The 12,345-nt window shown below is 41.8% G+C and overlaps 1 protein-coding gene across 1 annotated transcript in view; it reads right to left on the bottom strand.

Moving 5' to 3' along the window:
* Nucleotides 1–12,345, bottom strand: part of pik3r3b (phosphoinositide-3-kinase, regulatory subunit 3b (gamma)) — a 209,803-nt gene that overhangs the window by 83,467 nt on the left and 113,991 nt on the right. Inside the window, exon 7 of the mRNA XM_029121550.2 lies at nt 9,773–9,858. Coding sequence (XP_028977383.2) covers nt 9,773–9,858 — 86 coding nt within the window. The remainder of the gene's footprint in view (nt 1–9,772; nt 9,859–12,345) is intronic.

Genomic DNA, 12,345 nt, shown 5'->3' with positions numbered 1-12,345 from the left:
CACACCATCCAAACAGCATCGTCCACGAGGCCCCACGCCTCCAATGCGCCCCCTTTCCATGCCCTCTCACCGTGCACATGTAGAGGCAGGCAGGATGGTTGGGAGGTTGTGAGATCCTAAAAGCACTGCCCTGCCGCTGACCCCGTGGAAGGATTACAGGATAAGTCGGCATTTTCTGCCCCACGCCACACGCTTAAGTCCATGACACTACCGGTGAACTCTAAAGTTAAACGTCACACGCACGCACACACACACTCTCTGACAGTCTCACATGGTCAACGGCAGTCATTCACCGTCAATCTCTCTGGGGGGGTGGGGGGTGGACAAATTCGGAACCGAGTTGTGAATGGTTGTTTTGAATATAATTTCTATAATATATATAATGTTTACTGTGGCCACATGCCACAGTAAACATCTCTTCAATCAAACTGGACATCCCCAACATGACTGAACAATTTTTTTTTTGAATACCTAGCAAAACATGTGGCATTTAAGGACTCCTTTAACACATTTTAATAACTACAGTTTCATGCAAATAAGATCCTTTGCTGCTTTATAATAATTCATAACTCACTTTAATGTTATTAAATAGTAAAGAGGATTGCATAAAAAAACTCAAGCATGGAAAGGAACAGACAATTTCTTTGATTATTTTTACATCTTGAGTGTAAACAAGGTGACTTTTGGACTGGAATCTGTATTATTCTTTCTGCTATAATTATTCAGATGTTCATATTTTGTTAACTATTAAAACTGCTGTTAAAACTGCCATCAAATCAGAACATTCCAGAATGAGTTGCTCAAATTAAGATTTTTTCATTGACTGCTCTAAGCCATGGTAAATTTAAAACAATATAGTTTAACACGGTTAATCTTATGATGCAAGATAGGATGTCACTTTTCTGAGAAATCACTGCGCATTCACTATCTAATCAGCCTATTCAGGCCAATTAATAAACATCATCTGAAGCATTATTTCCCATTGCTATTAGCCTGGCAGTTTGTTTGCAACAACAGCTGTTTGTACAAACGTTGCTGTCTGCCTTTCCAACGTTCAATGCATTGATTTTGCGTAGCATCGTCCAATCATAAGATGATACATTGAAATAGATAAATCAGTAGTGTTATGATTACAATAATTCCTCTCATATGAAAGATGGTCCAGAATCTGGGTTACAACTTATTATAATCTTTTTTGCGTGAACGAGCCAGACAATGTGCTAAATGTATGCTAGCACCATCAACAGTCCCCGGCTGACAGCGCAATAACCATAGCAACTTGTATAAACTGAATGAACGACCAGTCATTCTGAACAATAACAATGAAAAGAGACTGACCAACTGACTAGTGTAGCAACACAACATTTGTGTGGGAACTACTACTTAACTATGACGTATTACTTTATTACATCAAATAAATGTATCAAACAATTTGTTTTGAAATAAAATATGTCACTCATTGTTTAAAATGCTGATCTACGGCCGCAACACAGCTGTGTTAAAAAAACAATTGTTTACCATGTCCTCTCATGTACAACTGTCTGCTTCGATATCAACAAAACTTAATACATGTCCTAAGTGATTACTTTGTTGTACAATAGTTAGACTGAATGACCAAATGCCTGAAAAAACTAACTTATTCAACAAATATTTGCTTGGCTTCTTAGGGGCGTGTATAAACTTGACAGACATGGAAAGCATGACAATAGAATAGAGAACACCAAAAGGACTGGTCTGGGTGGTGACTGCAAACCCTGCCACAAACACAAAGAGGGGCCGAACGGGGAGGGAGGAAGATGTGAACACAACCGACACAGAGAGAGAGAGATGTTGAAAGAGAGGTATCTCTCACTTCCCTCTCCCTCCATGTCCTTTACTCCCACCCCACCCATCAAACTTTCTGCCATTTTTCCCCCCAGAGCTACACGCTCGCAGCCCCTTATGTATCCATCAGTATCTGACAGGCCCAGTCATCCGAGGAGAGGGGAGTCAAGCCCAAAAGATCTGTATTTAAACGCAATGTTTTACCGACAAACTTTCCCTGCCTGGAACACATTAAGGCCCAAGTAAATGGCCTGGGGTCGGGAGAAGGGGAGGTGGTTGGAATGGCAGAGGTTGCGTGCCTTCGGCAGTGGAAATGGGTCATAACAAAACAGAATGCAGGACATACTGTGAATGGGCGTGTTTTTTTTTTTCTTCCAGTTTGTGTTTTTTCTAGGTTGGTAACGTTATTATTGCGTGATGGTAATGGCTGACAGATTGACTGGCTGAGCTGGGTTCCATCGAGGCGGAACACTCTGGCAGTCCTGCTCCACCAAGCAAATGTGCACAAACATACATACACAAACACATACACAATCTTGAACACTCAGGTTAGGCCTGTGTCAGGTCGTATTTTATGATTTTAAGACTCCATTTGCAGTAGGTTTGCTTGTGCCTACTCAGGGGTTAATGGTGTGTCCAAGGGGGCTAGTCTGACCTTTGACCCGGGCTAATGTAGACTCCGGAGCTCAAGGGGTTGGAGCCAGTGGGGGAGAACATTGTTCATACGTGAAACCTGACCTCTCTCTACATAGCAGTATTCTCCCCAGACAAAGACACTGCGCCGAACTAGACACATTGTGGCCTGTAACGACATCACTCAATCCGCCAAATGAGAGGTCTGCAGACGAACAGGTTAAAAAAAATATGCTCAAAATGTATCTGGCCTTGACAGACGAGGCAGACCAGAGACAAAGGCGATCACGGCCGGTGACACCGTACGTAGGATATGGAGATATTAGACACTGTATTGGACAGCCACGGACACCGTGTCAAGATAATATCGAAGTGATTCCAGAGGTAGAATATGGACATACCAGACATCGTGTTGCACAGTCATCCACACCGTGTCAAGCCGATATTGAAGTGATTCCATTCGTCCACTCAGAGAGCTCATCTTGAGGGTTGAGTGAGACGGGTCACAAAAGACATGTTGCATGTCAGGAACGCGGCAAACAGGCAGGACTGCTAGGATTTCTTTGTTGGTATAATAAACCCCTGGCAACCCACACAACATCAGGACATGCTAAAAGCAGCGCTGGCACTGGTTCAAAACAATGCATCTCCGGAGGCTGAATACATTACGGCGAAATAATGGACCATTAAGGAACGTTCCCCACTGTACTTATAGAACAATAACCACAAACTTCAACTGCATTAATTTGTAATTATTAACCAATTACACCAAATGAAACTGTTAGCATGTTGTTGTTACTATGCTAATTGAAGCACATAGCATGAGGGGCATCTTAATGTAAAGTCCCTGCTGATACATCAGTGAGAGGCAACAATAACCCCTGCCTACGTTTCCATTTTCACGGCTGTCTGTGCCTCCCTCACGTCTATTCTTCTACGGTCCGTCCCCTTCACACTACGGCCTGCCCCCTTAACACCATCTGGTCCTGTGGCAATGACCCTGGGGGGACCCTTGGCGTACGCCAGAGCACAAAGGGTTAATACAGGACCCAACATTTCATGATCACAGCCGTAACCTTGGACTGAAAGGGAGGAGAGTTGTTCATCTTAAAGTTACTTAATCCATTAGATACCACCTGGTGTCCAGATTTACAAAGCTACTAAAAGAGTTGTCTGAGATATACAGTCCCGTGCTGTTATCCTGTCCTGTTATCCCGTCCTGTCGGCAACCCAAGCCAGCAGACGGCCCTATAGAACATTAAGTCTGACCCTAACACCATAACCGGGCTCTACAACCGCTGACCTGATAACAACCAACCTAAACAGCACACCCATCTTACATTAACACCAACTCACCCCACCCCATACTCAACACAGTCTGACCAGTAACACCCATTCAGTCTTACACTCTGTCTGTCTGCATGGCTAACAAAGACCCTTACACAGACAGACAGGCAGACAGACAGACAGGCAGAGGGTCCAAGACGATCCAAACACCCTCTAAAGGTCTAATACGCTTCTCTGATAGTGTTACACACATGAGGCTGGCTGACTCCCCAGGCATTTTTCTTTGACATAAACACCGGCAAACCAGCTAGACAAACGCACAGATCCCATTTCATTATTGAAGCTTGCGTGGCAAAGCAAACAAATTGAGGAAAGAGTACAGTACTATCTCAGGCTAAATGCAAAATTTACTACAGTAGCTCAGGATATTTCATAAAATGAAGCTCTATTTTCCACTGGAGACTGTGGTGCAGGGCCAAGCCAAGTCATTTTCCCACTGTGAGAAATACATAAGTTAAATAAACTAAAGGGCCCAGCTTTGGGCAGCCACTCAAGCCTGTTCATTAAAACCACCAGATATAACAAAATCCTTTCTGGCATTGGGCTCACAGGAAGGACAGAATACAGTCTGCTCTTTGCCAGAATCCTGCCAAGCCTTCGAGAACCAGTTTGTCCTTGGATAGAATACCCACTATTCCATTCCACAGACGTCTTGCCGCAGAAGATAAATTGTGACCTCTTGCTAGGTCTGGACCACTCTTTGTGCACGCATGTGAACATGCACACACTCCTATTCATCATACCACTCAGATCATACTGCCAGACAGCAGGACATTCCCAAAAATGTCCAACCTTTTCCTGAGGGGTCGAAAAGGGGGGTGAACACTTCTCTATATTTATCTCTGGATGACCTCACCCCTTTCTCCCACTCCTCCTCAACCCTGAGTTTTCCTCAGACAGATCTCTTACAGCCTTAAATTCCACTCCGATTCACTAATAGACACCCTTATTGTAAACTAGTAACGGAAATAACTCAATGACGTTTTGGTGGATATTAATAACCGTTGAAGGTGTGGAATGGGCCTTCCAGTATTTATTATACAAGCCCATTTCCCCACAAATTGGGATGCTGCATAAAATGAAAATAAAAACAGAGTGCAATGATGTGCAGATCATTTAATACCTATATTTAATTGAAAATGTTATTGTTTTTGGGAAAATATATGCCCATTTTGAATTTGATTCCACTAACATGTTTCAAAAAGGTTGGGACCGGGGCATGTTTACCATTGTGTTGCATCTTGTTCTTACAATACTCTGTAAGTGTTTGGGAAATGAGAAGACCAATTGCTGTAGTTTTCAAAGTGAAATGGTTTTCCATTCTTGCTTGTTATAGGATTTCATCTGCTCAACAGTTCGGGTCTTGTTTGTCACATTTTTTATTTCATAATGCGCCGAATGTTTTCAATGGGTGACAGGTCTGGACTGCAGGAAGGCCAGTTTAGCACCCAGACTATTTTACTATGGAGTCAAACTGTTGTAATGCATGCAGAAAGGTGGTTTGGCATTGTCTTACTGAAATAAGCAAGGCCTTCCCTGAAAAATGAATGGTCTCTTTACAGATGGGCAAGTCACCCATGCCATGTGCACTAATGCACCTCCATACCATCACGTATGTTGGCTTTTGAACTGTGCACTGATAACAAGCCGGATGGTCTCCTTTTTAGCTCGGAGGATGAGGCGTTCATGATTCCCAAAAATATTTTGATTTGAGCTTGGGCCCAGAGAATGTGGCTGCGTCTCTGGATCCTGTTTATATAGGGTTTCTTCATGGTAAATCTCTTCATAATAGAGATTTAACTTGCATTTGTGGATACAGCGACAAACTGTGCTCACAGACAATGGTTTACATACAGTATCTCACAAAAGTGAGTACTCCCCTAACATTTTTGTAAATATTTGATTATATCTTTTTATGTGACAACACTGAAGAAATGACACTTTGCTACAATGTAAAGTAGTGAGCGTACCGCTTGTATAACACTGTACATTTGCTGTCCCCTCAAAATAACACAACCTACAGCCATTAATGTCTAAACCACAGGCAACAAAAGTGAATACACCCCTGAGTGAAAATGTCAAAATTGGGACCAATTAGCCATTTCCCCTCCCCAGTGTCATTTGACTCATTAGTGTTACAATGTCTCAGGTGTGAATGGGTAGCAGGTGAGTTAAATTTGCTGTTATCGCTCATGCACTCCTGCATACTGGTCACTGGAAGTTCAACATGGCACCTCATGGCAAATAACTCTCTGAGGATCTGAAAAAAAGAATTGTTGCTCTGAATAAAAATGGCCTAGGCTATAAGAAGAAGGCCAAGACCCTGAAACTGAGCTGCAGCACAGTGGACAAGACCATACTCAGAACAGGCCTCCCCATGGTCAACCAAAGAAGTTGAGTGCACATGCTCAGCGTCATATCCAGAGGTTGTCTTTGGGAAATAGACATATGAGTGCTGCCAGCATTGCTGCAGAGGTTGAAGGGGTAGGGGGTCAGCCTGTCAGTGCTCAGACCATATGTCACACACTGCATCAAATTGGTCTGCATGGCTGTCGTCCCAGAAGGAAGCCTCTTCTAAAGATGATGCACAAGAAAGCCTGAAAACAGTTGGCTGAAGACAAGCAGGATTACTGGAACCATGTCCTGTGGTATGACGAGACCAAGATAAACTTATTTGGCTCAGATGGTGTCAAGCGTGTGTGGCGGCAACCTGGTGAGGAGTACAAAGACAAGTGTGTCTTGCCTACAGTCAAGCATGGTGGTGGAAGTGTCATGGTCTGGGGCTGCATGAATGCTGCCGGCACTGGGGAGCTACAGTTCATTGAGGGAACCATGAATGCCAACATGTACTGTGACATACTGAAGCAGAGCATGATCCCCACCCTTCGGAGACTGGGCCGCAGGACAGTAAGTCCAACATGATAACGACCCCAAACACACCTCCAAGATGACCACTGCCTGGCTAAAGAAGCTGAGGGTAAAGGTGATGGACTGGCCAAGCATGTCTCCAGACCTAAACCCTATTGAGCATCTGTGGGGCATCCTCAAATGGAAGGTGGAGGAGCGCAAGGTCTCTAACATCCACCAGCTGTTACTTTTTTTTTTAAGCTGGCATCAAATTCAAAGGGGGCATATATTTTTCAAAATTCAACATTTTATATGGTGTTTTGGTACAAATTTTTATTGAATATTTGGTTTAAATGATTTGCTCATCTTTGCATTCTGTTTTTATTTCCATTTTACACAGCGTCTCAACTTTTTTGGAAATGGATTTCTACATACGCTGGATTTGTTTTATATGCTCTGTATTTTTTTCAGTTTGTTTTGGAATGAGGAAGCTTGCCATCAAACTGTATTAGAGCAGAATTTTTGAATGACAATAGAATGAACCAATAATATTTTGAACTGCAATTGGTGTAAACTTCTAAAAGAAGAAAAAAATTTAGGACCACGCAAAGTTGGTGTGACATTAGGAGCTAATTGGTTATCATTTGCCCTTTTCATGTTTCACGTGATTATCATTATATTATTATTGCAGCTGGTTTGCTGTTAGCTGTCTATGAAAATATAATCTGACATGGTCTATGTCGGACTGGGTGAAAAACATCACATTTCAAGAACTGGTTACTTAATTTGCTAAACTTGCAATGGCAAGCAAGAGATTTCCAATTTGAATTGAAAATGTGTTTTTACGTTGTCATGTCAAGCCGACAGGGTTATTATGTCAGCGTGAATGAGACGCTTTCATCTTCAGCGATTTGTGAATGTTGTCTTCCCATCAGCCGTGCTACATCTATTTGATAAAATGTGTCAATCATTCACTGAGCTGTTTAGGTCTGTAGCTGTTGCATCCTTTGACATGTTCCTGACTGTTCTGGATATTGATGATGACGCCAGGCTATCATGCAGGTTGTGAGGTACACACTGTGTGCTGTGAGTACTATTGACTCTCTGCGAGTGGCTGCCCCAAGGTCAGGCCTGTTTAATTCATTTATGATGTCATCCTAACATGATGCTAAGATTGTGATTTTCGGATTGTTCTGTGTGATACATTTTGTTAGATTTTACACCCAACAGAAAACCTAGGTCCAATAGCCACGGTTTGCCAGTTTTGATGTCATAGTAGAACAACAGATTACACACAGTCGAAAAACTAACGTCTTCCATAGGTAACAAGATAAAGCTAAAAATGGAGCAACATTAAATAATAGCACATCCAGGAACCAGAAAGAGGACCGCTGTACTCTATTAAGCTGCGTTTCCACCAAAAGTATCTGGAACTTATTCCAGGAACTAGTTTTCAAGGAACTAAACGTTCCTTTAGCCCATTGTTCTGTGCGTTTCCAACTCAGTCTAAAGACCTGTGAAGATTAGGGAAATTAGTCCACTGATGTATTTTCTTACTCTAAGTATGTTCTACAAAGCGACACCTCAACAGCACATTAACCAAGGAGGAGATTCAAGTTGTTCTGCTGTTGATTGTGATTTATTGGATTTTATGAGTTATTGCGGAGATTGACTGTGAGATGACTGAGACAGATTCATTCCTCACGCATAAAGAAAATGTGTTATCTGTTGTGATTTAATAAATATTTCAACAGTAAGCAAGACAGTGTAGGTTCTTCTGTTTTCAGATTTCCGCAAAAAGCCACAATACATTTGGTTCCACAACTATTTATGTATCTCCAAATGTGTAGGTGCAAAATACAAATGTGCAAAACGTCAAAATATTAACTAACAACTTGTTTAAATATTTTAAGCTTCTCTCTGCACTGTTTCCCGGAGTGAATAATGTTCAGCTCACTTAACTTGCAGGATATTTTCGGGTACACCTTATCAATACGGATCGCCATTTCCAATTCCAGCTGGATTTTGGTCTTCATCATAAAGGCCTGGACTTCATCTTAGGTGGTCTTAATGTGAATGGATAATGCATGCTGGTTCTCATCGCTTTGGAGTTTATCATATCAAATGCACTTAAGGTTGCGGTCTGAATAAAAGACGGTCTCTGTCTGCTACACATGAGAAATTAGTGCATAACAAGCTCCCTGGTAACATAAATTATCCACCCAGCTTTTGTATGACACCTCTAAATACAACACAAACAATATGGTTTGGAGATCAATCACATGCTGAAACTAGTATGGAGTTAAAATTAAATTAGGAGCTCCAAGGAAATGTTGAAGGAGCATTTAACTACTTGCACCAAATCTAGAAATTCTCCAGAAGGCAATAGCTGGGTAATCACAGTTGGCAGAGTTGGTCGATTTTAGAATTTCACGTTAGCATAAAAAAAATTATTTCACACAAATAATGATTTGTTAGAGACAGGAGTAGAAGGCACATATATTGTGTAAATGTGTATGATTGATATTGGCTGCTTGAATAGTTTAAATGTATGCATGTTCAGCCTAAGGAACAAAGCCTAAGGAATAACTATTAAAAACAATAACACACTTGAAATGTATCCTGCGTCCCAGAATATATCTAAATATATAGCTAAGACATTAATTCCCGAAGTAGCAACTTTTATGGTTACCACGAAATAATGCATATATTGCCTCCTCGTATTTATTATAAAACTGTAACGAAAACCTTTGTTTGATTGCTCAATGCACTTAACCCGTGGGCTGCGCCTCCTTACCGTTCACCTCCTCTCCGATTCAGAAACGTTCAGCATTGCAAGCCCCACCCCCAAAAGTTCTGATACTTTGGGAAAGTACTACCTCCCCGAGCAGGGACTTTTATGGGGGTAAAATATAGTCCCCGGAACTTCATTTAGACTCTGGTCCTTGTGGTGGAAACGAGTTCCTTGAAAGGTTCCTAGTTCCTGGGCAAAGTGGAAACGCGACTTTAAAGATCTACTAAGGGGCTCTGGTTAAAGGTGGTGCACTATTACATGAAGTAGGGCGCCAGACACAAGCCATGTTGGTGAGAAACAGGATGGAGACCGAAGTCATTGCCCTACCTGGGGCTGCCTGCATCTCCACTAGTCCCCCAGCTGTAATCAGGGCCTCCATGATCTTCATGTGGTGCTCCGGGTTCACGTCCGCACTGCAGGATGAGGGACAGGTTGCGTTAGAGGACATAGGTTGGAATGAGACGTCAAGAAAACAGTATTGTTGATGTACTGTAAATTCAGGCATATAAGAGCATGTTGAACGACAAACGAGAGACACTTTCTTGTCATAACCTGTGTAATAAACATCAAAGCCCTTCGCATGGTTGATCTCCAGCAGTACATTAAACTAATTGGCTATTTTGAAAGAACTCTAGAACAAGTCAAAGTTGGAGAAAAGGTTTCTGGGTCATTAAACTGGTCCTGAACCGAGTGTTAGAGTAGGAGGAAGTGGAGAAACCCACGTCTGCAATAACACTGGCAAGGTAGGATGATGTCTCTTGCAAGGCAGAGCACCTCTTTCACCCCCCTCTCTCTCTCTCTCTCTCTCTCTCTCTATCGTCTATATAATTTTGCAGCATTGATGAAGAAACTGTTGATGTACGTTTGTGTATTTATTCCCTACAATTAATGTGATGGCTATGTCTGTGTGTGTGTGTGTGTGTGTGTATGTGCAGAGATTCCATTATGCTCAGTATACAGTAATGTATAGGGTGACATTTGTGTGCAAACAACACTAAGCTCATTATTTACAGTATCCTGAAGATTATTGGATTACACAGTAATCTCCATTGTACAGTTAATCTGTTATCAACAACTATTGATTTGAATTTACTTGTTCAAGACCTACTTTGTCTTTAAATACTGTATAATCTTTAGTGACGTTTAACTGTATTTAATGTACGTACACATACACGCATACATACGTAGAATTATTTTTGCTAAGAGTCAGCTGAATGGCACAGTATTTTTTTAGATAATTACTTAGCAGGGTTCTTTAATTGTGATGTGTCCTCCCTACTCCCAGTCCTGCCATTCCTCTCAGGTTTCCATCCACTGAGCAAATGCCTTTGTACCAATTGGCAGCCTCAATTTCCCAGTAAAGGTCAGATTAACAGACTCAGGATGACCACCATCCGATCATCTGTTGGTTGTGACCAGAGCACTGGAATACCACAAGTCAAGTTTACATCAACAACCCAACGGAGCAACGGGCCAGAGAGAGCAATGTATTCTGGGAGAACTCAGCACGCTCACTCCTCCCGGTGACGTCGGAGTCGAGCTGCAGAGTAAGTGGAAGAGGCTAAACAAACATCACAAGTTCTGACTCATTGCCTCTAATCTGTCAATGTAGATTTCTGTGTAAACAGAAGCCAGGAACAGACATTCCACACTGATTCTGAGCAATTTGGAGCAATTGTCTTGGTGTGCCGTTACAGAGTATGCAAAACACAAGCAGCATACCCGAAATGTTAATGCTTTGCTAGTCTGTTGGAGCATACCAAACGGGTACTACTGCACTGGGATTACAAATCTTCTGCTTCCAGAATATTCTGAGAGTGCATATGAACAGATTCAGACAGCAGCACAATTAACTGGTCACAATCAACAACAACAGCAGCAACATAAATGAAGCGCTGGATATCAGGATGGGTATCTCTTAAGTACAGGGTAACATGCTTATATATAACATGCTTATATATAAAATATATATAATATATATATATATTTTACAGCCCATTTGAACTTCAGTCCAGTACCTGACTGAAAAACCTTTCACTTTGTCTACATTTTCATGTGTCATAGACTGAATTCATAATCAATTTTATGTTTTTTTGAATCAATCTACATACAATGACAAAGCAAAAACATATATATATATTATGTTATATATTGCCAGAAATTACTGAAATATATTTTTACAGTGCATTTCACTGCAAAAACCAAGCCCTGTAGACCATCTGGCCAAACTAAGTAACCAGGCAAGAAGGGCCTTAGGATGGTGACCAAGAAACCAATGGCCACTATAATAGAGCTCCAGAGTTTCTCTGCAGTGATGGCAGAACCTGTCAGAAGGACAAGCATCTCTGCAGCACTCCATCAATCATGGTAGAAGGGCTATAAAGAACCCATTCCTGTGTAAAGGGGATATGACATGCTGCCTGAAAGCCTCTGACAGCATGAGAGAAAGAAATCTCTGGTTGGATGAGAACAAAATCAAACTGTTAGGCCTGAATGCCAAGCGTTTAATACCATCACTACGGTGAAGCATGTTGGTGGGAGCATCATGCTATGGGGATGCTTCTCAGCAGTACAGACTAGCCAGGAATGAAAAGCAAAATAAGTCCTCTTAGAAAACCTGAGCCCACTGTACCTCAGAGTGGGGAAATATGCATCTTTTAAAGTGGCTTCAAGTCAAGTCCAGACTTGAACTCCTCTGAACATCTTTAAGGTGACCTGAAGATCGTAGTTCACCGATGCTCTTCATTTAATATGACAAAGCTTAAAAGGAAAAATGGGAGAAACTTCCCAAATCCAGGTGTGCTAAGGTGGTAGAGGTATAGACATGAAGACTTTGACCACTGCCAAAGCCTTGACCACTGCCAAAAGAGCTTCTATAATGTCCACAATAAGGGTTGGAA

This window comes from Esox lucius, chromosome 8, assembly GCF_011004845.1.
Source record: "Esox lucius isolate fEsoLuc1 chromosome 8, fEsoLuc1.pri, whole genome shotgun sequence".
Classification (NCBI taxonomy): domain Eukaryota; kingdom Metazoa; phylum Chordata; class Actinopteri; order Esociformes; family Esocidae; genus Esox; species Esox lucius.
The sequence above is the reverse complement of the archived record's forward strand: the minus strand, read 5'-3'. Positions and strand labels throughout refer to the sequence as shown.